Raw genomic sequence first — 26,013 nt, 5'->3', positions numbered from 1 at the left:
TTACACCAAAGCTCTCTCTCCTACCATCAGCCTCTCTGTCATTTGCTTGTTCTCTTATTTCTCTTCATAATGCTGATGTGGAGTTGTGTGTGAATGTGTATGTGTGTCTGTGTTCAGGTGATGATGGCTCTGTCAAACCACCTGAATGCAGTGGAGTCTGAGAAGCAGAAGCTACGGGCGCAGGTGAGACGGCTGTGCCAGGAGAACCAGTGGCTGAGAGACGAGCTGGCCAACACCCAGCAGAAGCTGCAGAAGAGTGAGCAGAACGTGGCCCAGCTGGAGGAGGAGAAGAAGCACCTGGAGTTCATGAACCAGCTTAAGAAGTACGATGAGGATGTGTCTCCTACTGTAAGTGTCAATAAGTATTCATATAACACACTTCACAAACACACCACCAGGCTATTGGGATTTGAATAGTACATTTGAAGTTGGATTTCATCTCAAGTTATTGTCAACTTTTATGTTTTTGTGCCTTGAGTGCAGTTTGCAAACTGCTACAGGATCCTTTAGAATGTCCTCTGCTGTAATTTGCTGCCAACAAGAGAGCAATGCATCAGGCCCAAATGGGTCATTATGTTTAATTGATTGATTTCTATGTTTGTCATTAGCTAGCTTTGGTGTTGAAACGGAGGAAAGAATGACCTGTGATAGGCAAAATACTTGCAGAAATATCAAAGAAATATAAATAAAATTCCTATGGGTTTTAACCCTTATTAATTTTGATTATAATGATGAATAGAGCACACATGATTACTTATTTTACTGGTTCAGTACAGCTTCACTTGAAAACGCAGCAAACCAGAAGAACTTCGAATGAATTTACACAGTTGTCATGTCTCTACTGGGAAGGGGAAATGACCTGCAGACCTGGAATGTGATTGGTCAGGACCGTATTGATCAAGTGGTCGGGATGAATCCCACTGTATTCCTTACCCTCTCCTGAGTCACACACAGAGGCTGTAATGACCCAAGCAATGACTGCTTAACTCAGCAGGAATGAATATTCTTTTGAGGCTGCCCGGCAAATAGAATGTTTTAGTTCATATGGATATGTTCGTCCTCCATATAGGCCCTTAAAAAAATATATACTTTCTTTAAAAGATGGAAATGTGAGTTGTGAAACAGAATCTGATGGAACAGTAGGGGGTTTCTCCCAACTTGAGAATATTATGGAAGAAAGATACTTTGAATATTTAGAGATGATTACAAAGGCTAAGGCACAAGTCAAATATTCATGAGAATGTTACCATGTTGTTGAGTTGTGAATAGCACAGGATAGGCTGGACTTTGGCAGTCACAGAACATTGTGACTAATAAAAAAATACACTCCCAACAGATGCTTAAACATGCCTAACAACTGGTATCCTGCATTCTGTCATGCTGTCAAGATGCAGCTGCTGTATTCTAAAAAAGAATACATACATTTATTCTCAAGCTCAACTTCGGTTATGGATATGATACAGCGAACTCTACACAAGTAGTCTCATGACCAACTAACATGAGTTAACATTACGTTATATCTGACTCAAAAATATATATTTATTTTATTAATAATTATTGATAATGATTTCCTCATCCCTGTGTGACAAACACTCGATCATATTGGATCCTAGATTCCATTAAGAATACCCAAAATGCTATTTTACCATGCCCTCAAGTTAAGATGAAACATGCTGTTTTAACAGAACCTTTATCTAGCGCGCAACATCACATTAATGCACATAGGAAGAATGAGAGTAGAGTTTCAACAAATGAACCAATTTAACAGTTTCAAAGTAACATATAACTGTAGCAAACAAATGGAAGTTAAACCATACATTTAATCAGAATCAGAATTCTTTTATTTGGCCAAGTATATTTGCACATACAGGAAATTGACTTGGTGAGGTTGGTGCATGGGACATAAGAAACAATATATAAGCAAAATATTAACAAAAAAATTGCAAAATATTAACAAAATAGCAAAAACTAATTTACAAAATAGAACAATAAAACAATAAATTATGCAGGCTGTGCGAGGCTAAAAGGCAATGAGGCTAGAGGCTGTGAAATGGGTATGGGGCATGTACACTAGAATAATTTCAAAAAAATGCTATATGTGTCAAGGACAATACAGGAGACCGGTGCACATAGGCCTAATTCGAGAAACTCAAAGGACATCTTGCTGTCCTTGTCCTTTTAAATACCATCCCAACAATATGTCAAGTGTGAGAGCCAGTTGGCCTATACTATATACATTACAATTGCAAAGGAATTGACAGCAAACAAGGCACGATTTCTTCAGCATGTCTGCCAAGCATGCTCATTCAACTGTAAATAGGTATTCTGGGCTGGAGTGAGGGGGGCATTGACCACTATTTGCACTGGAAGATCAGGCGATCACTGTTTTTGTCTCAGCCACATTTAAACACATTTAACTCATAGCTGGCACCACCAAATCTGTCTACAATACTTAGAATCTAGAGCTTCTTGTCGGTGTGATTGTCATTTAGTTATTTTGTAGGCTGATTTTACATGGATGGTCTCATTGTTCATGGTTTTAAGGTTACTGTGTTGGTTGGTCTAATGGTTCATGTGGTTTGTCAGCAGGAGGAGAAGGATGGTGAGCCCCCCAAGGACTCTCTGGATGACCTCTTCCCCAATGATGAAGAGGAGCATGGTCAAGGCAGTAAGACCAACCATCCCTGACACTAACAGTTCTTTTAGACCGTATTGTAGAGCACCATTACATTGGCTTGTATTTCTGCTATAATGCAAATGCAATGTAATTCAGTTGTTACTACCAATGAATTTAAAGTGGCAAGTTTGCAAATGTACCTTCCCTTGAATTACCTCTGTGTGACCACCCCACAGTGCAGCATCAGCACAACAGTGCGGCGGTGGCCGCAGCCCAGCAGGGGGGCTATGAGATCCCTGCCCGCCTGCGTACCCTGCACAACCTGGTGATCCAGTACGCCTCCCAGGGGAGGTACGAGGTGGCCGTGCCCCTCTGCAAACAGGCCCTGGAGGACCTGGAGAAGACTTCAGGACACGACCACCCTGACGTGGCCACCATGCTCAACATCCTGGCTCTGGTCTACAGGTGAGGCCAACCTTCTACCTGCACATGATAATACTGTCATATTTGTAGTTTTGTAAAGAACTAGCATGTATGCTTTTACCTTCAGTGCATATAATTTGCTATTTTAATTCCAGAATGTCTATAAGTGTTAGGAAGACTGCACAGTATGTGTACACTGCAGTTCTCTGATTATCATGTTTGACTATTTCCCTCCTGTGCAGAGATCAGAACAAATACAAAGAGGCTGCCCATCTGCTCAACGATGCTCTGTCCATCCGGGAGAAAACACTTGGCAAAGACCACCCCGCAGTAAGGACTTATGCAATCTTAATTAATATGTCGTCCTGGCAACCGCACACTATATGGACAAACAGTATAATATGAAAAGATTTGTCATCAAGTGTTGGTTTATCGTCTCCCAATGACTCTGTCACGGAAGAAGGCAATTACATACAGCCTGCTTTATTTACCATCCCACACAGCAGCTCGATGTGGATTTATTCTTCATTTGGGTATGAATTTCTGTCACTGGGCTTACTTGCATGAAAGCCATCACAACTGCTCAATACCCATCTTGTCTCCAGAGCTTACAGAATGGTTAAATTCATGCATTATAAAAACAGTATAGAAAACGTCTTAGACTTCATGCCTATCATGACTGCAGTAGACACATCACAAACAAATTTGTGCTTGTGGAGTCTAGGCTACACATTGACTGTTCAGAAGTACTGACTGCAGGAAGGCAATTAAAACACAGTGTTAGCCCATGCAGCTCTCAGGGCCATGCCCTGATCATCTCCGCCCTATCTCCCTTACTCCCTGTGACCCGTCTCTCCCTGATCCCTCATGAAATACCTTTCAGGCCACAGTCATACAAGGCTGCACTTATACCAGGCCCCAGAGACCCACTGCTTTTGAGGGGACAATATCCTTTTTGATCACCTGATGACATTTGATATAAATATCAATATTTTGGATGAATAAATTGCCATATATGTGAAAGCAAGTGCCAAGTTGAATGAAGCACAACATTATTGAAGAAAAAAAGTTTCCTGATAAGTAGCAATAATTCTACAAGTTATCTGACCTGCAATGTTTTGTTGTGTGTGTTACGTCCAGGTTGCTGCCACATTGAACAACCTGGCTGTGCTCTATGGGAAGAGGGGGAAGTACAAGGAGGCTGAGCCACTGTGCAAGAGGGCCCTGGAGATCCGAGAAAAGGTATGCCTCGTCTCTGGACAAAACATCTACTGGTTCACTTTCATTGCCCGTATCACCTCAGAGCTCAGAGCTCCTATCTAGGCCTCACTACAGATGGAAGCTCTTGAGTCAACAGAGAATTAATTCATTTTATGTAATAATTCAGGGAGATTCATTTTTTAAATGTCAGTGGAGCATTGTTAAACTTGTTACTGTAAAAAGGGAAAAAGGTCAAATGATGTTCTTATTGCATCTGTGTGAAGTTCCAATCAGGTTGTGCCTGTATTTGAGGGAATTAAAGGGATTCATTGACAGGACTAATGAACATTGATAATAGGAGAAGGAGCAGGAGCGGGGAGGCTACAGAACACTGCAGACTGAACAGATACGCTCTGAGCCCTAGAGCCCCAAGCAGCACACTCTGTATTGATCTGGCTTTTATTAGACTTGGTCAGCCTTTAGTGAAGAAAACATTACTTACACAGAGTGAACATGTTGCCTGTTGAAGGCGAATTAGGAGAAATGGAGTAAGAGAGGCTAACACAATGTAAAAGCTGGAGCATCGAAGGTTGAGACACAACCTAAAATGGTTGTTAGATGGAAGGCAACAAAACTGACCATACTGCACTCACTGTGAGATGCTTGATTGTTTCAGTAGGGCCCTTGAATTTCTGCAATGCAGAAAATCTGGACGGAATCATGGAATTCATACATAAAAACGGAATTAGGCAATATTGACAATTGCTTGAAATTATGAGAATTATATTTTAGTACACATTTGTGATGCCATTCTACGCTGTATCACTTATCAGTCATTTGGCAGAAATGTTGCTGGCTTTGTGTTAGCCCGACCGGCCGTTAAAGGGCCCTGCTAATCCTGCTAACATGTACAAGGCTTTGCATTAGCTGCAGTCGGACACACAGGTCAGTATCAAAAGCAGTGAAGAAGCGGTGGACCATCCTTTTTAGATAAAACTATACTAAATATGTTCACATATCACCAAATACCTGATTAAAACACACTGTTTTGCAATGAAGGTCTAGAGTAGTCTCAACAGCACCCTCTAGGGTAGCACCATGGTGTAGCCGGCAGACAGCTATTTTCTGTCCTCCTCTGACTACATTGACTTCAATACAAAACCTAGGAGTCTCGTGGGTCCGTAGACTTACACAGTAATTATGACAACTTCCGGAGGATGTCCTCCAACCTATCAGAGCTCTTGCATTATGAACTAACATCTCCCCCATCCAATCAAAGGATCAGAGAATTAATCTAGTACGGTAAGCATATGCTACTACAGCTAGCACTGCTAGTGCACAAGATGTGAGTAGTTGACTCAAAGAGAGAGCGAGACAATGGTTAATTCATTTCTTTAAAAAAATTAGGGAGAAGGAGCTGAAAGAGAGAGAGAGGTTAAGCTATATTCCATTGTATTTTTCCCGAGTTTATCTTTCACTTACTTAGCTGATGCAGCTAATTTAGCCTATTCAACAACCTGACTCAAACAGAGAGGAATGATTTTTATGTTAGCTAGCTAGCTAAGGCTATCCAAAACTACAACTCCTCCGAATCAAGGTAATTGTTCGGTTTTATTAATGTATTGCCACCGTGCCCTGCTTGTTGCTTTTTGTGATTGTAAACATGAATTGGAATTGTAGGCTATGCATGTTAGTTCTAGTTTCTGTCTTTATTAGGCTGTGTAGTGGTTATTGTAACATTGAGGATTTAGTGTGAAGAGGTTTTTGCACCTTGTCACAGATAGTTGTTGTGTACTGAAGTCCCCAGGTAAGAGGAGGAGAGTGTGTGGATGCTAGAGGGAATTGTACAACAAGCAAAGTGAGTGTGAGTGACCAGTTCAGCGTGATGCAGGCAAGAGTGTGCAAGGCGGTATTGAATGTGTCACTGTTTCCTTGATTACTCCAATGTAACTTTGAGTAAAATTTGAGTATCATGCCCAGAGCTGGTATGTAAATAGCCTAAACCTATCAATGTTACATTGAGCTGGGTGAATGGAATATGAACTACAGTCATCCAACGTGCTGTAATATAGATAAGTCCTCCCTATTCTTGAACAGCACCAGCCGGCACTGATCAAGAGTGACCTCTAACTGGTCTAGCCAGCTTGATGTGTGTAGACACTTAGCGAACATTAGCAATGCAGAGGCTAGTCTTATGTAGGTAAAAACTGCTTTTCAAATGTAATTCAACAGTAACTGCAAAGAACATTCAGTAAAGCATTTTTTGATTATCTTTTAATGATTTCAAGTGTATATTTTGAGTATAAAAAAACGGAACATTTTAATAAATCAGAAAATGCGAAAAATAAAACGGAAATCAATAAAATAATACAACGGCATAAGGGAACAAATTCAAATGTTTTTTATAGGCCGTTATTTGCATGTCCGCTGCATAACCCCTTCTTTTTATAGTCTTCCCCCTGCAGCACCAATGTATTGAATGGTAAGCCTGGTTAATGTTACTCATTAATGTTACTGATTACATGTCTGTCCCTCTCAGGTACTAGGCAAGGACCACCCTGATGTAGCTAAGCAGCTGAACAACCTGGCCTTGCTGTGTCAGAACCAGGGCAAGTACGAGGAGGTGGAGTACTACTACTGCCGCGCCCTGGAGATCTACGAGTGCAGGCTGGGCCCAGACGACCCCAATGTGGCCAAGACCAAGAACAACCTGGTGAGTCCTGCTTTCATGTTAACTCACTGTGTGGGAGTGACATTTCTTTTGAAAGGGTTTATGTTTACAAAACATCATTTTCGGTATGTTAAATGAGTCACATAAATGCTAGTGAGAACAGCCATGGTCTGTTTTGATGTGCTGTCATTCCCAAGCAAAACCACACCCATACAACTGTGGGTGATAAGTAAGAACGTGCATGTTTTGGCCGATACGCTTTGTGTTTGACTTGCTTTGTCCCTGAGGAGGTGGCTTATAAGCACTTGTTATTTGTTGTGGATGTGTCAATCTTTTGCCTTGGGCAGATTGTTATGTTAGACTGTGTATAGAGCTTCACCTTGATGCTTCAGACTGCTAAATTGAAACTCCACAGCTTAGTTTAGGAAATGTACAGAAGCCTATTCAATAGAAATCTTTTTTTATTTTATTTCAACTTGTCTAAGTTTATGAAAAGTACAGAATCCTTTTTAATAACAAATATTTTATTATAACTTTAGTATAGGTTATGAACCTTATTCAATGTGATCAGTATTCAGAGAAAAGATGGCAAGATTTTTCCATTTCTTGAATGCTCGAGGCAGTGTGATTGACAGTAGCAATGCAGCCTTTATAGTTAATTGAATATGTCTCTTCAAAAGTGGGAAAAACTTGATAGTTTCATTGAGCCTGTAAAAGCATCCAGTGTACAAGGACACCAGGGTTTTGTCTTCTCTGCCAGCTCTGAGTTCTGTAGCTCTGCCGCCCACTCATGTTATCTGCCTTATGATTGAGGGACTGTGTACGGTTGTTATCATTAAGCATCACAGTAGGCTGTACGAACGTTCCATTTGTCAGCTGGGGTGCCGGCTGCGGTTATTTTGTGATTTATATAAAATAAAATCACTATAATCTGATTTTAATATGGTCGAGGTCAGTCAGAACAGAATTCCCAAAAAGGCTCTTGGTTGATAAAAATTAAACATGAAAAAGGGCATGCCCCTAATTATGACAAATTTGATTATTCTATATTATTTTAAGACATGTTACAGCGATATTGCAGCCAATTTACTCACATATTAACCATACGAAATGCTTTTGGCAAATATTATTGGTTTCTGTAGCCTATAAACAATTGCTTAACCAGGCTATAGCTTACAGTAAATCCATGCACACATTATTGGAAAGCTGATCACCGACTATATACAATGACATTACCATATCTAATCAAGGACAAATTAAGCTAAATCCGTTGGATGTTTATGCAGTGGATCTGTCGGGAAATTCATACAGTCACCATAAGTTTGCAGCCTAGAAGAAGGCACAGTGATAGTATATGATTGTTCATGAGCCTATCTGTGCAGGGGAAATATGTGGATGGAGTGTCTAAGCTCACTCTGGGAACACAATGTGATTCAATAACCTCCATTAGATACAACTTTGATAAATGTTTTTCTCTTCTCTTCAGGCATCTTGCTTTCTCAAGCAGGGGAAATATAAGGAGGCTGAGATTCTGTACAAAGAGATTCTGACCCGGGCCCATGAGAAAGAATTTGGATCTGTTGATGGTAAGGCTTGATGTTGGTCTGCACAACAATTAAGAAGGGAGATATATTGTATGATATATATTGTATCCATCTAACTCTAACTGTAATTCATCTAACTTATATCAGTGAGCATGGACACTGATAGACACAGGGTTAAAAAGTGGACAGTGTTCTAAACAGTGTGTCCTTCGTCAAGACGAGGCTCCTTCACCACTCAGAGAAAGGGGCATGACTCTCAGAGGATTTCTGAAGAAATAAAATGCTTCTTTCCTTAATTAAGAGATGAACTATTCTTGCTGTTATTGCTTCAGGATAAACTCAGCTATTTAATGGTCTGCTTTAAGGGATTAAATTACCTAGTGTTGCATTAGTAAAAAAAAAAAAGTTACTTTGCTGGAACTGCTGTGAAGCTATCTGAGCAAAACTAAAAGGGTGATTTAATAACGATGATGTCACAGTTAAACTGTATTATATAATGCTCTAAACAAGAGGAGAGTACAACCCTTTTCAAATCACACCTTTGGGCCGATTGTCACAGTTTTAGGATCAAAACAACTGGGATGCCTGTGAGCAGTGATTAGGCTACTTTAGAATTTCCTCTGTTTGTTTATTTTTGTTTTTTTGTGATTTTCGGTGGGGCAATCAGACTTAAGCTATTTTGACATCATATTTTGCATAACTGTAGGCTAACAACTGCACATCCACAATGTCCTGTTCAGCCTATCTCAACTCCTACTCTCGAATCCTTGCACTCAATGGGCTGTCTCAAATAGGCCTAATGTAAAAAAAATAATAAAGCAAGGTTGAAAAAGCAAGCCTAATGGTGTTCTTGCTTGATATTTTATAATCTATAAAGAGTAATTTATGAAGAGATAATAGCTTTTGTGTTTTATATGCACAATCATCATATTGCAAGGGTTTGTCAAATGCATATTTTATGAATTACTATTAATGAATGCATGTTTCATTAATGGCTGTGTTCTCATCCACAATACACTATTACCCCATCTGGATTTATATTTTTTAGGGAATAAATGTTTATACTGTGCACAGTATCCTCAACATAGTATGCTATGACTATAATCTAAGACCATACTCTACATCAGGTCCACTGTGTTTCAAAACCCTAAATTACACAGTGCCGTCGGAAAGTATTCAGACCCTTACATTTTTTCCACATTGTGTTGTGTTATTGATTAAAAAAAATTTTTTTACTATCAATCCACACACAATACTTCATAATGACAAAGTGAAAACACGTTTTTAGAAATTTGGGCAAATTTTAAAATTTAAATACAGAAATACGTCAAGTACAAGTATTCAGACCTTTGCTATGACACTCTTAAAATTTGCTCAAATGCCTTCAAGTTGTATTGAGTCATTCTGAGTGCAAGGATGATAGTTCATGTGATTTTCGGAATTAATAGCTTTTGTTTTTATAGTCTCTGATTTGCATAGGGAGTCAATTGCACACTGTGTGGATTAGGATGTCACTACCAACTCAGCAAATTTCATATTTTTCTCATGATCCTGACAAACTCTCTAGTCCCTGCCGGTAACAAACATACCCATAACATGATGCAGCTACAACTATTCTTCACACGAGAGATTATGCAGAAAACTGCATTGCATGTGCTGGATTTGCACTAAACTTAATGCTTTGTAGTAAAAAACCAAATAAACACATTCTCAGCCACTTTCTTTGCTCTATCACTTGAATTAATTGTTGCAAACACAATTATGGATGTGAGAGATTATTTTCCATTAAGGGATTATTTTTGGCCTCTTGGTTATAGACACATTTTGTAGAGTGGCTGAGATGATGTTGTCCCATCGACTGCTTTTTCCTCTCCACCATTCAACTTTGTAGATTTTTGTAAGTCTTCCCAGGCCTCAAGATCGCATTCCTGAGCAGTTTTGTTCCTCTCCATTTGCTCAGCTTGTAATGACAACCAGATCCCACAGTGTGTCCTATACAAATCAGAGACCCTCTAAAAGCATTGGAAACAGTGGATTGTTGGCAAAAAAAATTGTAGCTCCTTAAAAACGAAATTGTAGCTCCTTACAGAAAGTAGGCAAATAAAAACTATCCAAAACAAATATTTATTAATACCTGTTCACTTATCAGGATCTTAGGTCTGGATAGCTGATTTCGCGATGGAAGCTAGCTAGTGCCAATGGCTAGTACTAGACTTGTAAACAAGCAGCTCATTGCAATTGCAATTTGACTTTGGAGCCAGAGCCTTGAAGAGGGGTTAGACGAGTATTAATGCCATAGTCCACAGTTTCTTAAGCATGTTGTTTCATGTCATGTCGAGGTAAGGTAAATATTAAACAGTACATTCCTGTTTTGTGGTGTTGAAACTACCATGTCTCGATCATGAATCTCAATCAGGAATTATTGTTATTATTATTATTATTATTATTATTATTATTATTGTTATTCAACATACTTATTATTATTAGTGGGCTTGCTTCCATCTAACTCACGTCTAACTCGTGTTGCTATGACTTTTGGTTTTGATACCTATTAAACTTTGAAAGTGCACTTTTTAACGTAGCGGTCTATGGGAACTAAAATATGACATTTTTGAACTACTGCTGCTCTTACACCTTTTAAGCTATTCACACCAATCAAACTGTAAAATGTACCAACAACTTTAACTTATCAACCCAGATAAAAGCTTTCTGATATTAAACTTTTTAAACTGCAAAAACTCTCATCCGGTTAACATGGTGGAATGTTGTTTTAGGCCAACATTCTGAGAGAACCACTGTTACTTCAACTGCTATGGCACTTTCAGAACTTGGATAAAAACAACAGGAGACATTCAGAAAACTTTTTTAGAATTATTACATAACAATGCCCTCTCTTGACTACCAGTTCTACTCTACTGAAACCACTCTCTACTATTAAACCAACCAACCAACTCTCCTCCATGGCAGGTTCTCACACAGTATTATCTGTTATTCAACCTTGACGCAAGTGGGGTGATCTGAAAACAATTGGGTCTTGTGAGACTTAGCTGTTGGAAACAGTTTTAGTAGTATATTTAACACAGTTCACAAGCAAACACTTCTACTTCTATTAGTACAAACATCCACTACTTGGTTAATGCTTACATGATTAAATGCTTAAATGATTAGGATTATCAACAGCGCTTACTAGCATTTTCATAGTTACTATCTAACCATCTATCAATTCATCCATCCAACCAACAGACCAACTACCCAAACCATCTTTAACTTTATCCACTACCATAATAAGACTCTTACTTTCTTTCACCTACCTATCTAACTAACTATCTATCTACCTTTTCATCTCTCTGGTTATCCTACCCTCTAACCATCTTTTATCCATCTGTCCATCTTACTATCTCACTTTCTTTCAATTACCTAGCTAGCATCCTTTCTTCCTATCCCCAGTCACTACTGTACTGCTTTACTCAGTTAAACCCATACAGATTAACCTCTAAATTGTATTGATCTATCTATACCTCCTCTGTCTGTCTGTCTATCTATCTGTCTATCTCTCTATCTCTCTATCTATCTATCTCTCTGTCTATCTCTCTATCTATCTCTCTATCTATCTCTCTATCTCTCTCTCTATCTCTCTCTCTATCTCTCTATCTATCTCTCTGTCTATCTCTCTATCTCTCTATCTCTCTGTCTATCTATCTATCTGTCTGTCTGTCTGTCTGTCTGTCTGTCTGTGTCTGTCTGTCTGTCTGTCTGTCTATCTATGTGTCCTACTCTATAACCTTCTCTTCTCTATCTTGCTATCCTACTCTGACCATATTTGTTATCTTTATCCTCACTTTAACTCACTTTCTTTCAACCATTCAGCCAACATTCTTTCTTCCTATTCCCAGTCACTACTGCTTTGTCTGTATAACTCATACTTATGAAACTTATTTTATATCTCCCCCTTTTTCATCTATACATCCCCTCTTTCATCTATCTATCTGCCTGTATGCTACTCTCTGACCATCTTCTATTGGGCCATCCTACTATCTAACTCTCTTTCAACTACCCAGCAAATCTATCTATCATCCAAACCATCTTTAAACTTATTACACTACAAAAATAATACTGGAACTTATTTTTCTATGTATGCCTGGGGTTTCTCAAAAGTACAAGTTTGATCCCCTCCTTTTGAAGAATGATTAATCTAAACTTAATTAATGAGTGCTCCAGTCCCCCCACCCCTGTAGTGTTGTGACAGTATTTTGCATTGAACACTTCTCCTGTCTCTCTATTTGCAGCTGAAAACAAGCCTATCTGGATGCATGCAGAAGAGAGGGAGGAGAGCAAGGTGGGGTGTGTGTGTGTGTGTCCCATGTATGCTTAAGGTCATGGTAGTTGGAGCTCTGTAATACCTGTTGACTGCAGGAACGCAGTAATTCTAGTCTGATGTCCCTCACCACTCCCTCTCATCACCTCTTCTTCCTCATTTCCTTAAAGGGCAAGCACAGAGACAACACCCCGTACGGCGAGTATGGAGGCTGGTACAAGGCCTGCAAAGTCAACAGGTGAAGCTAACACAGGACTGCTTATGTAACTGTTATTCAGTAAGCCTAATCTGCCCTGTATGTAGTATACAGTGGGGGAAATAATTATTTGATCCCCTGCTGATTTTGTTAGTTTGCCCGATTACAAAGATATGAGCGGTCTATAATTTTTATGGTACTTTTATTTTAACAAATAGACAAAGAATATCAACAAAAAAAGTCCAGAAAAACATATTATATAAAGTTATAAATTAATTTGCATTTGATTGAACGAAATAAGTATTTGATCCCCAAGCAAAACATGACTTAGTACTTGGTGGAGAAACCCTTGTTGGCAAGTACAGAAGTCAGATGTTTCTTGTAGTTGGTCACCAGGTTTGCACACATCTCAGGAGGGATTTTGGTCCACTCCTCTTTACAGATCCTCTCCAAATCCTGAAGGTTTCGAGGCTTTCACTTGGCAACTCGAAGCTTCAGCTCCCTCCACAAATTTTCTATAGGATTAAGGTCTGGAGACTAGCTAGGCCACTCCATGACCTTAGTGTGCTTCTTCTTGAGCCACTCCTTTGTTGCCTTGGCCGTATGTTTTGGGTCGTTGTCATGCTGGAAGACCCATCCACGACCCATCCTCAGTGCTCTGGCTGAGGGAAGGAGGTTCTCATCCAAGATCTTACGGTACATGGCCCCGTCCATTGGCCCCTCAATGCGATAATGTTAATAATGTTTCCACCTCCGTGTTTGACGGTGGGGATGGTGTTCTTGGGATTGTATTCAGCATTTCTCTCCCTCCAAACACGACGAGTCGAATTTATGCCAAAGAGTTAAATTTTGGTCTCATCTGACCACATCACCTTCTCCCAAGCCTTCTCTGAATCATTTAGGTGTTCATTGGCAAACTTCAGATGGGCCTGTACATGTGCCTTCTTGAGCAGGGGGACCTTGCGGGCACTGCAGGATTTCAATCCGTTACGGTGTAGTGTGTTACCAATGGTTTTCTTGGTGACTGTGGTCCCAGCTGCCTTGAGATCATTACCAAGCTCCTCCCGTGTAGTTCTGGGCTGATCCCTCACCCTTCTCATGATCATCCTTACCCCACGAGGCGAGATCTTGCATGGAGCTCCAGGCCAAGGGCGATTGATGGTTATTTTGTATTTCTTCCATTTTTCTAATAATTGCACTGATGGTCTTGTAGCCCAGACTGATGGTCTTGTAGCCCATTCCAGCCTTGTGCATGTCTACAACTCTTACCCTGATGTCCTTTGAATGTTCTTTGGTCTTGCCCATGGTGGTGGAGAGGTTGGAATGGAAGAGATTGATTCTCTTGACAGGTGTCTTTTATACCCATAACAAGCAGAGATTAGGAGTACTTTCTTAAAGTGACAGGACTAATCTGTGTGCCTCATGGGCATATAATCGGTCTGTATGAGCCAGAATTCTTGCTGGTTTGTAGGGGATCAAATACTTATTTCGTTCGATCAAATGCAAATGAATTTATAACTTTATATAATGTGTTTTTTCTGGACTTCTTTGTTGATATTCTGTCTCTATTTGTTAAAATAAAAGTACCCTAAAAATTATAGACCGCTCATTTCTTTGTAATCAGGCAAACTAACAAAATCAGCAGGGGATCAAATAATTATTTCCCCCACTGTATATAGACATATAAAGACTTGTAAATAATGGATAGTGCTTTTAAAAGATATGTATCAAGTTCTCCCCCGATAATAATAATACCATGCAGTCATTTAAGAGGCTGTCTTAAACATGGCATGCCCTCTGCTAGGACATTTGACCTCTTGTGTCAGTATGAGTGGTGAGTGACAATCTGCTATCTGTCTCCAGCCCCACAGTGAACACCACTCTGAGGAACCTGGGAGCCCTGTACCGCCGGCAGGGCAAGCTGGAGGCCGCTGAGACCCTGGAGGAGTGTGCCATGAGGTCCCGCAAGCAGGTCAGGAACCTAGAGAATGCACGCACATACCATAGGCAATATAAGCATATCATTATGGAGTAATCAGCAATACTGTATGATACTTAAATACTTGTTCATTGTCCTTGTTGCTTTCTGTTTTTATCATAATGATGTCTAAACATTTCAGTGTAAATCATAATTATTTTCTTAGAGGACTGGCCTTCAATGTTAGGGCACTGAAACTGATGTTATTTTTCCTCTTTTTGCCTTGCTTTGGACCCAGAGCAACACAGTAAGTGGTTTATTTCTAACAGGTAGTCTTACTAGAATCTCTACCTATCCCTTCTAACATCACTCCCATTTAACTGACATTTTGTGTCCTTGTCTCTGTGACAGTTCCATTCTCTTTATGAACCAGCAGAATGCCTCAACAGAGACAGGGGAACAAACATCCTAGCATCCTATAACTCCACAGCCCCACTTTAGGTTACTAAAATGCACTAGCTATTGACTCTTCTTTTGGTTAATGATGACTCTAAAAATTGTGTGTGTGTGTTCCTGTGTGTCTGCCTGTACCTGTGCGTGTGTGTGCGTGCATGCTCTTTCTCTCTCTCAGGGCATAGACCCTATCCATCAGACACGTGTGGTGGAGATCCTGAAGGATGGGGAGGGGGACAGACGAAGGAGCAGGGACAGCCTGTCTAGCGTAAAGTACGAGAGCGGCTCAGAGACCGGCGAGGAAGTGAGTATGGGCGTGGAGTGGAATGGGGTGAGTACAAATCCACTTCACTTCAGACCCAAATCCATTGACCTTACTACAGGACAGAGCAGTCATACATACCACTGAGCTGCTGGGCTGATACAGCACTGTACCTCCTTGGCCATGACCTTCAAAACTACCCACAGTGTTCTCTGTAGCCTGACTGACTGAGTGTGGAAGGACTAGTGAGTCAAGGCTGTTCTCTCATGGTCATGGACTTACATATTGAGTTGTTTTTGGTATCTGTACTAGGGCTGCAACCGTTAGTTGACGTAATTGATTATGTAAATGTGTCGATTTGCATATTTATCCCTGACACACAGTTTTATTTTGAAGATGACGGAGGCAAATCCTGTTGTCTGTGCTGAGGAGAGTTTATCCATAAAATTCTGACCCAGAGAATACTTTCAGAAAGAAATATGGTTCATTGTTCACTGTGCAAAGCCCAAATGGCATGCCACAGCAGTATAACTGCCATGCACAAACTTTTGAAAAGGCAGCATCCAGGAGCCATGCGAGAACTTGACACACGCAATGGCGCAGCACTGTAGTGTTGATGCTAGCTGTATTTTTAATAATGGTAAAATTGCTGTGACATTGAACGGGCTGCATTCAATGACAGTGTATGCTTGCATAACTAGTCAAGTTGTTCTATAAAATACCCCCCCCCCCTATATAGTAAACGGTAAACAATAGCCATGTGTGCTGTGCAGTTTATCAAAATTCATCCTGCACGCATCCTCAAGTAATCTGTAATCTGCATTTTTCCAATGCTATCGGAAAGTGCAGCACCTCCAACTGATAATCAGTTTGATTCTTTCAGCATTTAGCTGGGCAAAGATAACATCTGTCATGATAAACACTTTGTCATATCAAATAACGCAAAAGATGTCACATGTTTTTTTGGTAAATTAATTGACCAATCGATTAATCAATAAAATAATATACAGATTAATCGACAACACAATTATTATTCGTTGCAGCCCTAATCTGTACCAGTCCACCAGCTTGCTGAATGAGTGCCCTGCCCTACCTAAGCGTCAACTGGAAAGCCTTCTTTGAAAGCACACAGCTGATTGAGTGTCCTGGCATACTCTGTTGTATAACTTCTGTTCAGTTAGCTTCTGGCTGTGTTTGTGTTGTATTGTTTGGTGCTTGCAAAGTTACATTATACATTCCTGTTTTAATAACTGTTGTATGTTGCTGATGTTGCTTTTAAAGAAAAGAGAAACAATGGCACAGGCTCACTTTGGGGCACCTTGGGAATTTCCCAAATTCCTGTTATCACCCTTATTTGTGACCAAACTCATTGAGTCGTTAAAGCCTAGCAGTGAAATGGCTCTCAGCTGCTTGTCTTATTGGGCATCTGGACATTTAACGCTGGTGTGAGCCTTAATCCCCTCTCCTCGTCTAGCCCTGGGAATGAGAGATTTAGTTACTACAGTACACTTAATGGGGTCTAAAGGCAGAGGCCAGACATCTGCTGCTCTCAGATAGAAAAAGGTTTGCTACAGCACAGTCCCACTGGTAGAGATCCCCCATCTGAGTCTGTGCCTCTTCTCTCACTAGTGCACTCACCCACCCTCCCACTACACCTCCTCACTCCAAACACGCATGTGCTGCCACCGCCAGCCTGTGAGGCGCACCTCTTAACATGCTCAGTTAAGACCCACCGCCACCATGTTCAATATGTGTTCAGTTGTATTGAGATGCACTACATTACCCATTAACCTGCTGTGCTGTGGCTGGTTCATTTCTACCCTGCGATATTTGCTATTGTTCTCTGAGCTAGTGTAATTGAAGGTTAGAGTGTATGCAGATTTATATTCAAGCTAATATCCAGTGAGCTACTGAACTAAGCCCACAGGAAAAAGTTGTAGGTCTTCAGACCTTTTTAAGCACTTTCTTCCTGTAAGCAGTTAGCCTAGATTTGTTAAACACCTCACTTATCCATGCAGAGTGGTTACAATTAGATTATTGCAGATTCATTTTCAAAGGTAATGCTCAGATAGCCATCAGCCACACCACCCTGTATCCCTCTGCTGGCTTGTCTGAGAAGCTAAGCAGGGTACGCCCTGGTGGATCCTTGGATGGAAACTATTCCCAAGGTCGTTGCTACAAATGAGAATATGTTCTCAGTCAACAGGATGCAGTGGATTGTTGGGCTCATGCTTGCCTTTATCATCTTGGTGATGGCAGTTGAGCATATTATGGCATTAAGTGGAAAAGTCTGTTAAGATTGCTAAGCTGTGCAGAGATCATCCTTGTTTCTCACCGACACTTAAAATGGCTTGAAACTTAGAAATGTTATTCCAAATCATAGTGATTATTATGAACCTAAAGTTACAATATTTATCTTTCCATCTATCCACGCATCATTTGCCAATGGCAAGTGTACTGTATTATATCACTGTAGAATTGTACAACGCCAAAACATTCCCTCCATTCAGTACATACCCTGTAGAACTTACATGGATGCTGGCATAAGATGCAAGGAGGGTGATCTCCCTTTTGTGTGTTAAGTTTGTTTGGCAATACCAGTCACCTATAGGCTACATGTTTTTGTCCATCACTCTATCATTGAGCCAGCAATCAGTCTTTGCCACAGTTCCAAGTACAGGTCCTGTCTTGGGACTATAAGCTGATGAAATGTTTTAGTTTGCTGGTACTGTTGAACTTGTCTGTGGCTAATGTGGCTGACCTTTACATATTATAGGCTTCTGTGGGACCAAATACATTTAAAGTTTCATCAGTTGAAGTTACATCAGTTTCAGAGAACTGCTCACTGTGTTTGACCAGTGATAGACAGACAGATGTCGTGGTGAATTCTGTAGCATGCTTGACATTGTGCTGTGGTCATATTGTGGTTTTATTGGAGTTTGTGTGCCTGCTTAAAATGCACGATTAAATGTGTGCTCCTGTGATGTAGGCTAGGTGGCTTTTGCATTGTCTAATAGTTTGCATGCACGGTCTCATCCTGCCTTTCTACTACCCTCTTTCTATTTGTGTCACTAATCCACGTTGTTGATTATTCTTGCCATGGCAACCAATCAGCCTGTCAATCAGATTTCCTTTTTTCATCCAGTGGATTGTACTCTTCCTTCTCCCATTCTACAGACAATTTGGACCAAAGCTAGGGGGTTGGGGTGGGTAATTATTGTCAGAAAACAATACCAGACTAGATTATTAGCCTACTGTATCTATAATGTAGTGGAGGAGGGAGGGGGATGGTAAAATCCTGGCTGCTATCACTCGATACTGTAACACATTCTTAATCTCCATCACTATTTGACATAAAGCTTGCATAACTGCAGTATACCTTTGGAGAACAAGGAAGGAGAGTGGAAGGTAGTGAATATTCAGGCAGTTCTACACCAAGCCTGTTGTCTGTTCTGTGACTGTGCTGCATTGCTGATGCTTGCAGATGTCCTTCGTCTGCAGTGCACAGTCACTGGCTGCGCGCTGTGTGCCAAGTTCACCCCTGCCCAGCGACCCAGAGACAGGAAACAGCTGAGTCATAATGACTGCACTCACAGTACCACTGACCAGCAAGGAAAGATGCAGCACCATTGAAAAACTGGCCACAATTCATCATCCAAACTACACTACCAAATTATTTCAAATCACAGCTAGACCATACTGCAGTGTAGTTTTGTCTGAGGATAGGTACATACTTTTTCCATAGGGTAATTTGGATCGGATGTAGGGTTTAGATGCCCATCCCAGAGCTTTTAATCATATGGTTGTGTCTGTCTTTTTGTCTGTTTTTTCTCTCTTTTCATTAGGCCTAAGCCATCAAGATTATTCCTACATCCTTCTCTCCTTCCCCAACAAAATAGCAAAGGATGTTTGTTGCCCCCCTGGCCTTCTCTCACCCACCAAATGAAATGCTCCTCTACCATTCCTGGTGTCCTCGGCGAGACTGCTCCTGTCACCTCTGTCCCTGTGCTGACAACTGTTGGGATGTTTGGTCTTCTCTCCTCTGCTCTCTCCTCCCCCTTACTAACCCTGTCTCACTCCTCTCTCATCTCTTTTTTCCTCCTCTCTCCACATTTCCGTAACACGATGTCATGTCCACCATACTCTCCCCCTATGAAACACTTTCTCACAATCTCTCTTTCTCTACACTCATCTGTAATTCAACTGTTTCTATGCGACCTGCAACTGCACCCACCGCCCCCATCTCCCCAACCGCAGTCTGCTCTGCAGTTATGTTTTTTGCTCCTGTTTAAGACTTTTCACACTTCATATTCAAACTTGGTGGCCGTTTTTAGCCACAGTATTTTCTTAGTGAAGAGGACACTTTCTTTTATTTGCTACTTTTAAGTTCATTTCATCATTTGAAATGTATCCAAATGCCTGAGATCAAAGAACTGAGCATTTGTAGTAAATGCTTATGACTTTGTTGCATACTGGGATTTTATAAGGTAACTCTAATTACTTTTGAGTTGATATGGGTTGGGACATATTGTTGATTCAAACACTATTGTCCTCTTTTTATATTTTTTGCTATTCAGTTTTTATTTTGTATGTTTTGACTTGTTTACACAACTTTTATTATGCTTGCTGTGTATTTACGGCTGAACAAGGCACTGTGATTATAACTATCACAGCTACTGCTCCTTTGTCTTTACCGACTGAAACTCACTGCAGCATGTTCAGCCTATGAGTGGGCTGCCTAAAATAATTTAAACAAAATCCTCTGGCAAAAGCAAACGGTCATCTTCACCTTTACTCTTTTTGAGCAATAGCTCACAATTCCCTTTGAGCTTGGATTCTTGACCACACTGCTTTTCCTTTTTTTCCCGTTTAATAGTGTTCAAATAGCCTATGTTTACCGTGCACAAGATGTGTTTGAAGACGGAATGTGCCAGATTATTAAATGATTAAAGGCTAACATAACGAGAACTCCAACATGTACTGGAACATCCATTTTCTATGAGATTGTGGCCTTGGTCGGCCTCATAGCCCAGAATATTGCCTTTGAATGATGTGTTGGTATTGAGATAAAGTAGACAACGTAGTTTTGCAGTTGGACATGTCTGAATAGTATTATTAGTGTGTATTTGTGTGTGTTTTAATGGCTCAAGGCCAATATTGGCTCCATATTCTGACACTACGCTTAATGAAGTGTGTTGCCTTCCTCACACGGTTCATTACAGCTGAACTTTGATTAGGCTTTGTTCTAGACACCAAACCTACAGTGAATGTAATTTAATTTCAATATTATGCTTAAGTGTAATTATGGGTTTAATAAGTGCACTGATCCTTAGGCTTTTGGAAATGTTATTTGCATTGATTTGCCATTCCTGACTATAAGAAAGCATAGCCTACTTCAAAGAGTGCAACACTAAAAAAGAGAGAGGAAAATGACATTGTCCATCAAGTAATTCAGACAATATTGTTGTTAGTGGAATGTTGATTATTTATTGAACTGTCTGTTATTGATATAAATGGCAAGCTCTATAAGCACTATCTTAGAAAGTAGGACTGCATATATTTACCATTCTGCATTGTGATTGTTGCATCAACATCTGTTGAGATTCTCAAATAAAGTTTTTCATTTGTGAAGTTTGTCATTTCTCTTCACCTCCCCCAGATAAGGGGAAACTTGCATGTTATGAATATTTCTCCATTTGCATGTTATGGAGGATACTCAAAACTTTCTGTAAATATGTACATGTATAGTACTGCAATGCCGCACCTGTATTTATGCTAGTTCATCTCTAACCTTGAGGCTAACTCACCTCTAAGGAATCTTGTGCCCCCTGCTGGATCTTTTGTTTCACTGAAGTCTCTATGCTGAAGATTATGCTGAAACATCCTGGTGTCAGAGTAAGCATATCTTATGTCAAGTTACTGATTTGACCATTGAGATTGTATCCCTGCATTAGTAAGGACTGGGCCTCACAGCCTCTGCAGGAAGTGCAATAAGGTTGTTCAGACAGACAGCAGGATTGGATATGACAAACAGAAAGAGCCTAGAGGGGACCTCCAATGTAGGACAGACACAGAACGTGATGAAAGTGGTGCGTTGATGGATGGATGGGTAGTTCGTGTTAAACGGGCCTCATCAAGTCACGTCTACCAATACTCATATCTACTCTACTAATTCATTAATAAACTATGTAGGTTACCATAAAAGGCATTTGACTCCCTGCATACAATGAACACTTCTGAGAATGTGAAGATGAGTTATTAGCTCTGTAAGTGAATAGGTCAGTCTCAGGGTCACAAAGAGCAGAGGTATAACTAACACCACCTAGTCTTAGGCCTTATGGTCTTATGTAATGGTTTATTCAGTCATTGTGAACAGAAGGAAGGAATAACGCAGACAAATCCCATTACAATTTAAAAAGATAAAGTTGCCTAAATTTGAGTGCTGCATTGAATATAATACAGTACGTGTCTGAAAATGCTTGGATATTTAAGCTTCATTGTGGAGACCTGAGTGAAACTGACACCATACAGTCTAAATGTAATAGAATGCCTTTGGGGGACAGCATAATGACCCACAAAATCTGATTTTCAGCCTTGGGGTTGGCTCTAAATGTTGGGAATCCCAAATGTACCTACCCACAAATGCTTATAATATCAACTCAACAAACCCTTTATCTACATTTTCACCTCATATGGAACCTATTAAAACACAACAACTACAAATCAAACACTTCTCTTCATCAATTCTACTTCATCAATGTCCTTTGTGGGTGTGCCTGAGTGACATGGGTGTCTCTGATAGTGGATTGGATTGTGTGATGTGGATTTATGTGCAGGGTTTTTGACTGTAAGTGTGTCTGCAGGATGGCAGTGGGGCGCTCCAGCGCAGTGGCTCCCTGGGGAAACTGAGAGACGTACTGCGCAGGAGTAGCGAGCTCCTGGTTAAGAAACTACAGGGCAATGGACCCCCTGAACCTCGCAGCACCAAGTAAGAACAGCACAAGCACTGACTTAAGAATCTGATTAAGAACCATAAATAGAAGCCTCTGGGTTCTGTGTAAGATGTTTATGCTTGAAAATGTAATGTAAAGTGGTAATAAAAGACTTGACTTTTTCAACAGCATGAAGAGAGCTGCTTCCCTGAATTACTTGAATAAGACCAGCGATGACTCCTTCCAGGTGAGACCTAGACTAATGGCTCAGTTTGGGCAGTGTGATGGCAAGGAATGATGGCGGCACTTGGCAACAAGGGGATTGCTACATTTCAGCATATAATGATAATACTTTCTCTCCCTCTCCTTTTCTCTCTCCTGTACCTCTCTGTCAGGGTCCGGGCAGCAGCAATTTGAGGGAGAGCCGGGGCCTGAGCTCTAGCACTGTGGATCTGTACAGCGGAAACTGAGAACTTAGGATACAGCCACGCATTACTCCAGTCTCAGTTACCACAACCACTGCCCCAAAGAAACACCTGCTACCACTCTCGGCTCTTGGAGCCATAACCCCAAAGACACAGCCCACCTCCACCTCAACTATTGTACGACAACTTCTGCCCCAAAGATACAGTCAAACTGCCCTCAGCCATCTAAGCCTTTGACCCAAAGACATTGACTCCCATTCTCTTCAGAAACTCTGGCCCAAAGACATGTCCACAGCCTCTCTCATTCGTCAAGATCACCTCGCAAAGACCCCCCCCATCACCTTCCACATCCATCAACCGCTCAGTGAATGAATGTTTTCTTCGCCTGGCCAGAGGGTTTATGTGCATGTTCTCCAGACATCTCTTAATGAGCAGGAAACACACTAAACTTGTGTGCAATGTGTTCTGTATACCTTATGTGAAATAACTAGCTGTGTAGATTATTTAGTTAGTTTCAAATGGAATCTATGTTGCCATCTCTGTGTAATTATAGACAGTGCATTCCTTTTAAAATGTTGTGCCGAATCCGACAAATTCAATGTTTTGTTTTTTTGTCTTCCTGTGCCATCTATATTCTATGTTTTATTGTTGCAGTTTCTTTAGTATTTTACCACAAGATGCTGTAAAAATGTTTTACTTTAGACTAACATTTATTTGGGAAACTGGACTGGACTTGTCATTTGTTTGTAAATTGTTTTTAATTTCAAAATGTGCTGATTGAGCTTTCTCTGGAGGAAAGGGTGTTTGTGTAAAGCTTTGGAAAATAGAATGAAATATTTGACCCACTGGAAATGTCAAAATTGTATAAATAAGAGACCAATTCTTATTCATGAACCAGAGTAAGCCAAGTTTGTCAAGATACTTTTGGAGTGTTAAAAGAGGTCTAAACTTCACTTGCGCAGCTTGAGGTTTGGGTTGCTGTCGTAGCTCTCCCTTCAGGCTTGTTTATTCCAATTTCAAACATAAATACAAGCAGTTGACTGTTCCTGATAGTAGATTCATAGGTTCAAATGTCTAAAGATATATTGTAGGCTACTCACTTTGTTAGCCAGAATGCAATGAATGAAGATTGCTCTCTCCTAAATGAAATAGAAGAGTAGTGACTAGGGATTTGAATATGGGTGTGAATAAACTCATCATGGATAAAGGGCCAGGAGTTTGTCATTTAGAGAAAGGTGGCACAATGCTACCTCCTGGTGCCTTTGGGGCCTCTACTGAAATAAGATGTTGGAAAAGTGATTGAGTTCACTTGATGACTTCACTCAGAATGAGGTTAATGTAACCTCAGTCCGCAGTTACATTGGCATTGACGGGCACACACTCTTGATATTCTGTTCACAGTGGTGTTACTGTGTATTATACATTTCTAAATATGGTAATTTTATGAATGGTAATTTTGCACAACTCTTGGATGGGTCTCTTCTATCTTTGATCAACATAATGTTAAAAAAATGATTAACACTGAACACAACTGTTATGTTCTCATCCAGAACTGATTCATCTGTTTCAATCTACATATTCCTTTTTTTGTCATTCCCATGCCAATTCAGGGTCTAAATAGTGGTGTCTCACAATACTTCATAATCAGGGTTTCTAAGATGTTAGTGATGTAAAATTCCAAAATTTGTCAATCTATTGATTGGCCTCATAAAATGACTGGTACTCTGACTTTAAAAGCCATTTATATTGGTGAGAGACTCCATCTGTTTGGGTCTAGTAGGGTTCTGTCAATCTCTTTGGTTTGGTTCTTACGGGTAATACTGTGTCATTTGTAAATCTTTTTCATTGTCAGCTCTGCTTTTTCTGTCTTCCAATAAAGATACATGTTCCCTGCCTAGCTGATTTGATTTCTGTCTTTGTGTGAAGAATTCAAGAGAATTGCGTATGTAGCCTGCAAGATTCAAGATTCAAGATTCTTTATTTGTCACGTGCATACAAGTATACAGTGAAATGCAAAAGTGACAGTGCCACAGAGTAGTGCAACAATACGTTTTAAAATAAAGTAAAATTAAATAAAATAGAAGTACTAAAAAATTCAGAAGTCATGCATAGACTGCACATCACACCCATCATTTGGCTCAAAAGATGTTCATTGTTTTACATAATGGTTATTATCATGTCATCACATCTCAGTCTATTAGTGAAATTCACTGTGTATTTAATTTACATTAAGATCAGACCACTTGCAGAGGATCCCAAGAATGTTCTTGCCATAACAAATTAAGTGTGACTTCTATTTCTCTGGCTGTTGGGAGATAAAACAAGCCAAAGAGCATGAGTACAAAACCGTAATCCAAATGTGATCTGCTTTCATGCCCCCCTCTGTTTCCTCCTCCAGCGATGAGTCAGAGTAGAGTTCCCGTCTTCTTTGACAGTCTCAAAGCCTGTCAGAACCATGTTTGGGAGTAGCAGCTCCAGTTGAGACACCCCCCTTGCAGCCTTGTGTCTTTGATTTCCCCCTCTGTGGAGGGCTCACTCACACAGAGAGCTGTCAAAGTAATTCCCATATATGTCAGAGAATCAAGCAGCATTTGTGAGTAGATGAGTTCATCAGTACACAGGGCTTGACAGGAGGCTGTTAGAAACCTCTGAAGAATAAATGTGATATTTTAAATTCATGACCGATGAATTTTCTCTATCTCTGTTCCTGCTGAAACATTGTTATTCAGTCATAACTTATAGTTATATGGAAATGCGTGAAATAGAGTGATCGTTTGACCTTATTTTGGCTCTAAAATAGCCAAAATGTCTAATAAAGTATCAATAAGGATGGATCTCTCTGTCAATGCAGTGGCAGCACAATATTTTATTTTTTAGATCTCCCTTTAAAAAGAAAAATTCTGGAGCTGGAGCAGGCTGAATGAATGAGAGCTGCTGAGGTGCCAGCTGGACAAACAACAAGGCACCAAGCCACCCCTATTGCTGAGAATTATGTTTTGGTATGACCAGGCTCAGGTTGTCAGCATGAATGTAGTTACTGCTATGTTGATCAATATT

General features: G+C 40.3%; 1 protein-coding gene across 5 annotated transcripts in view; it reads left to right on the top strand.

The window, feature by feature from the left end:
* The window catches only part of klc1b (kinesin light chain 1b), a 37,805-nt gene extending 12,954 nt beyond the window's left edge, over positions 1-24,851 (top strand). For 2 of the 5 annotated variants that reach the window (XM_083695553.1, XM_083695554.1), the window contains exons 3-16: positions 118-348; positions 2,587-2,668; positions 2,854-3,082; positions 3,283-3,370; positions 4,181-4,282; positions 6,780-6,953; positions 8,398-8,497; positions 12,742-12,791; positions 12,941-13,008; positions 14,830-14,938; positions 15,516-15,668; positions 22,463-22,587; positions 22,721-22,778; positions 22,927-24,851. In XM_083695553.1, the coding sequence (XP_083551679.1) occupies positions 118-348; positions 2,587-2,668; positions 2,854-3,082; positions 3,283-3,370; positions 4,181-4,282; positions 6,780-6,953; positions 8,398-8,497; positions 12,742-12,791; positions 12,941-13,008; positions 14,830-14,938; positions 15,516-15,668; positions 22,463-22,587; positions 22,721-22,778; positions 22,927-23,001 (1,644 nt within the window). In that variant the 3' untranslated portion in view covers positions 23,002-24,851. Of the gene's footprint in view, positions 1-117; positions 349-2,586; positions 2,669-2,853; positions 3,083-3,282; positions 3,371-4,180; positions 4,283-6,779; positions 6,954-8,397; positions 8,498-12,741; positions 12,792-12,940; positions 13,009-14,829; positions 14,939-15,515; positions 15,669-19,444; positions 22,588-22,720; positions 22,779-22,926 lie in introns of those variants that run through there. The other 3 variants (XM_083695555.1, XM_083695556.1, XM_083695557.1) reach the window with 3 other exon arrangements.
* The last annotated feature ends 1,162 nt before the right edge of the window (positions 24,852-26,013 follow it).

This window comes from Argentina silus, assembly GCF_951799395.1.
Source record: "Argentina silus genome assembly, chromosome: X".
Classification (NCBI taxonomy): Eukaryota; Metazoa; Chordata; class Actinopteri; order Argentiniformes; family Argentinidae; genus Argentina; species Argentina silus.
Note: the sequence above shows the minus strand (reverse complement) of the source record. Positions and strands in the feature narration are given on the sequence as shown.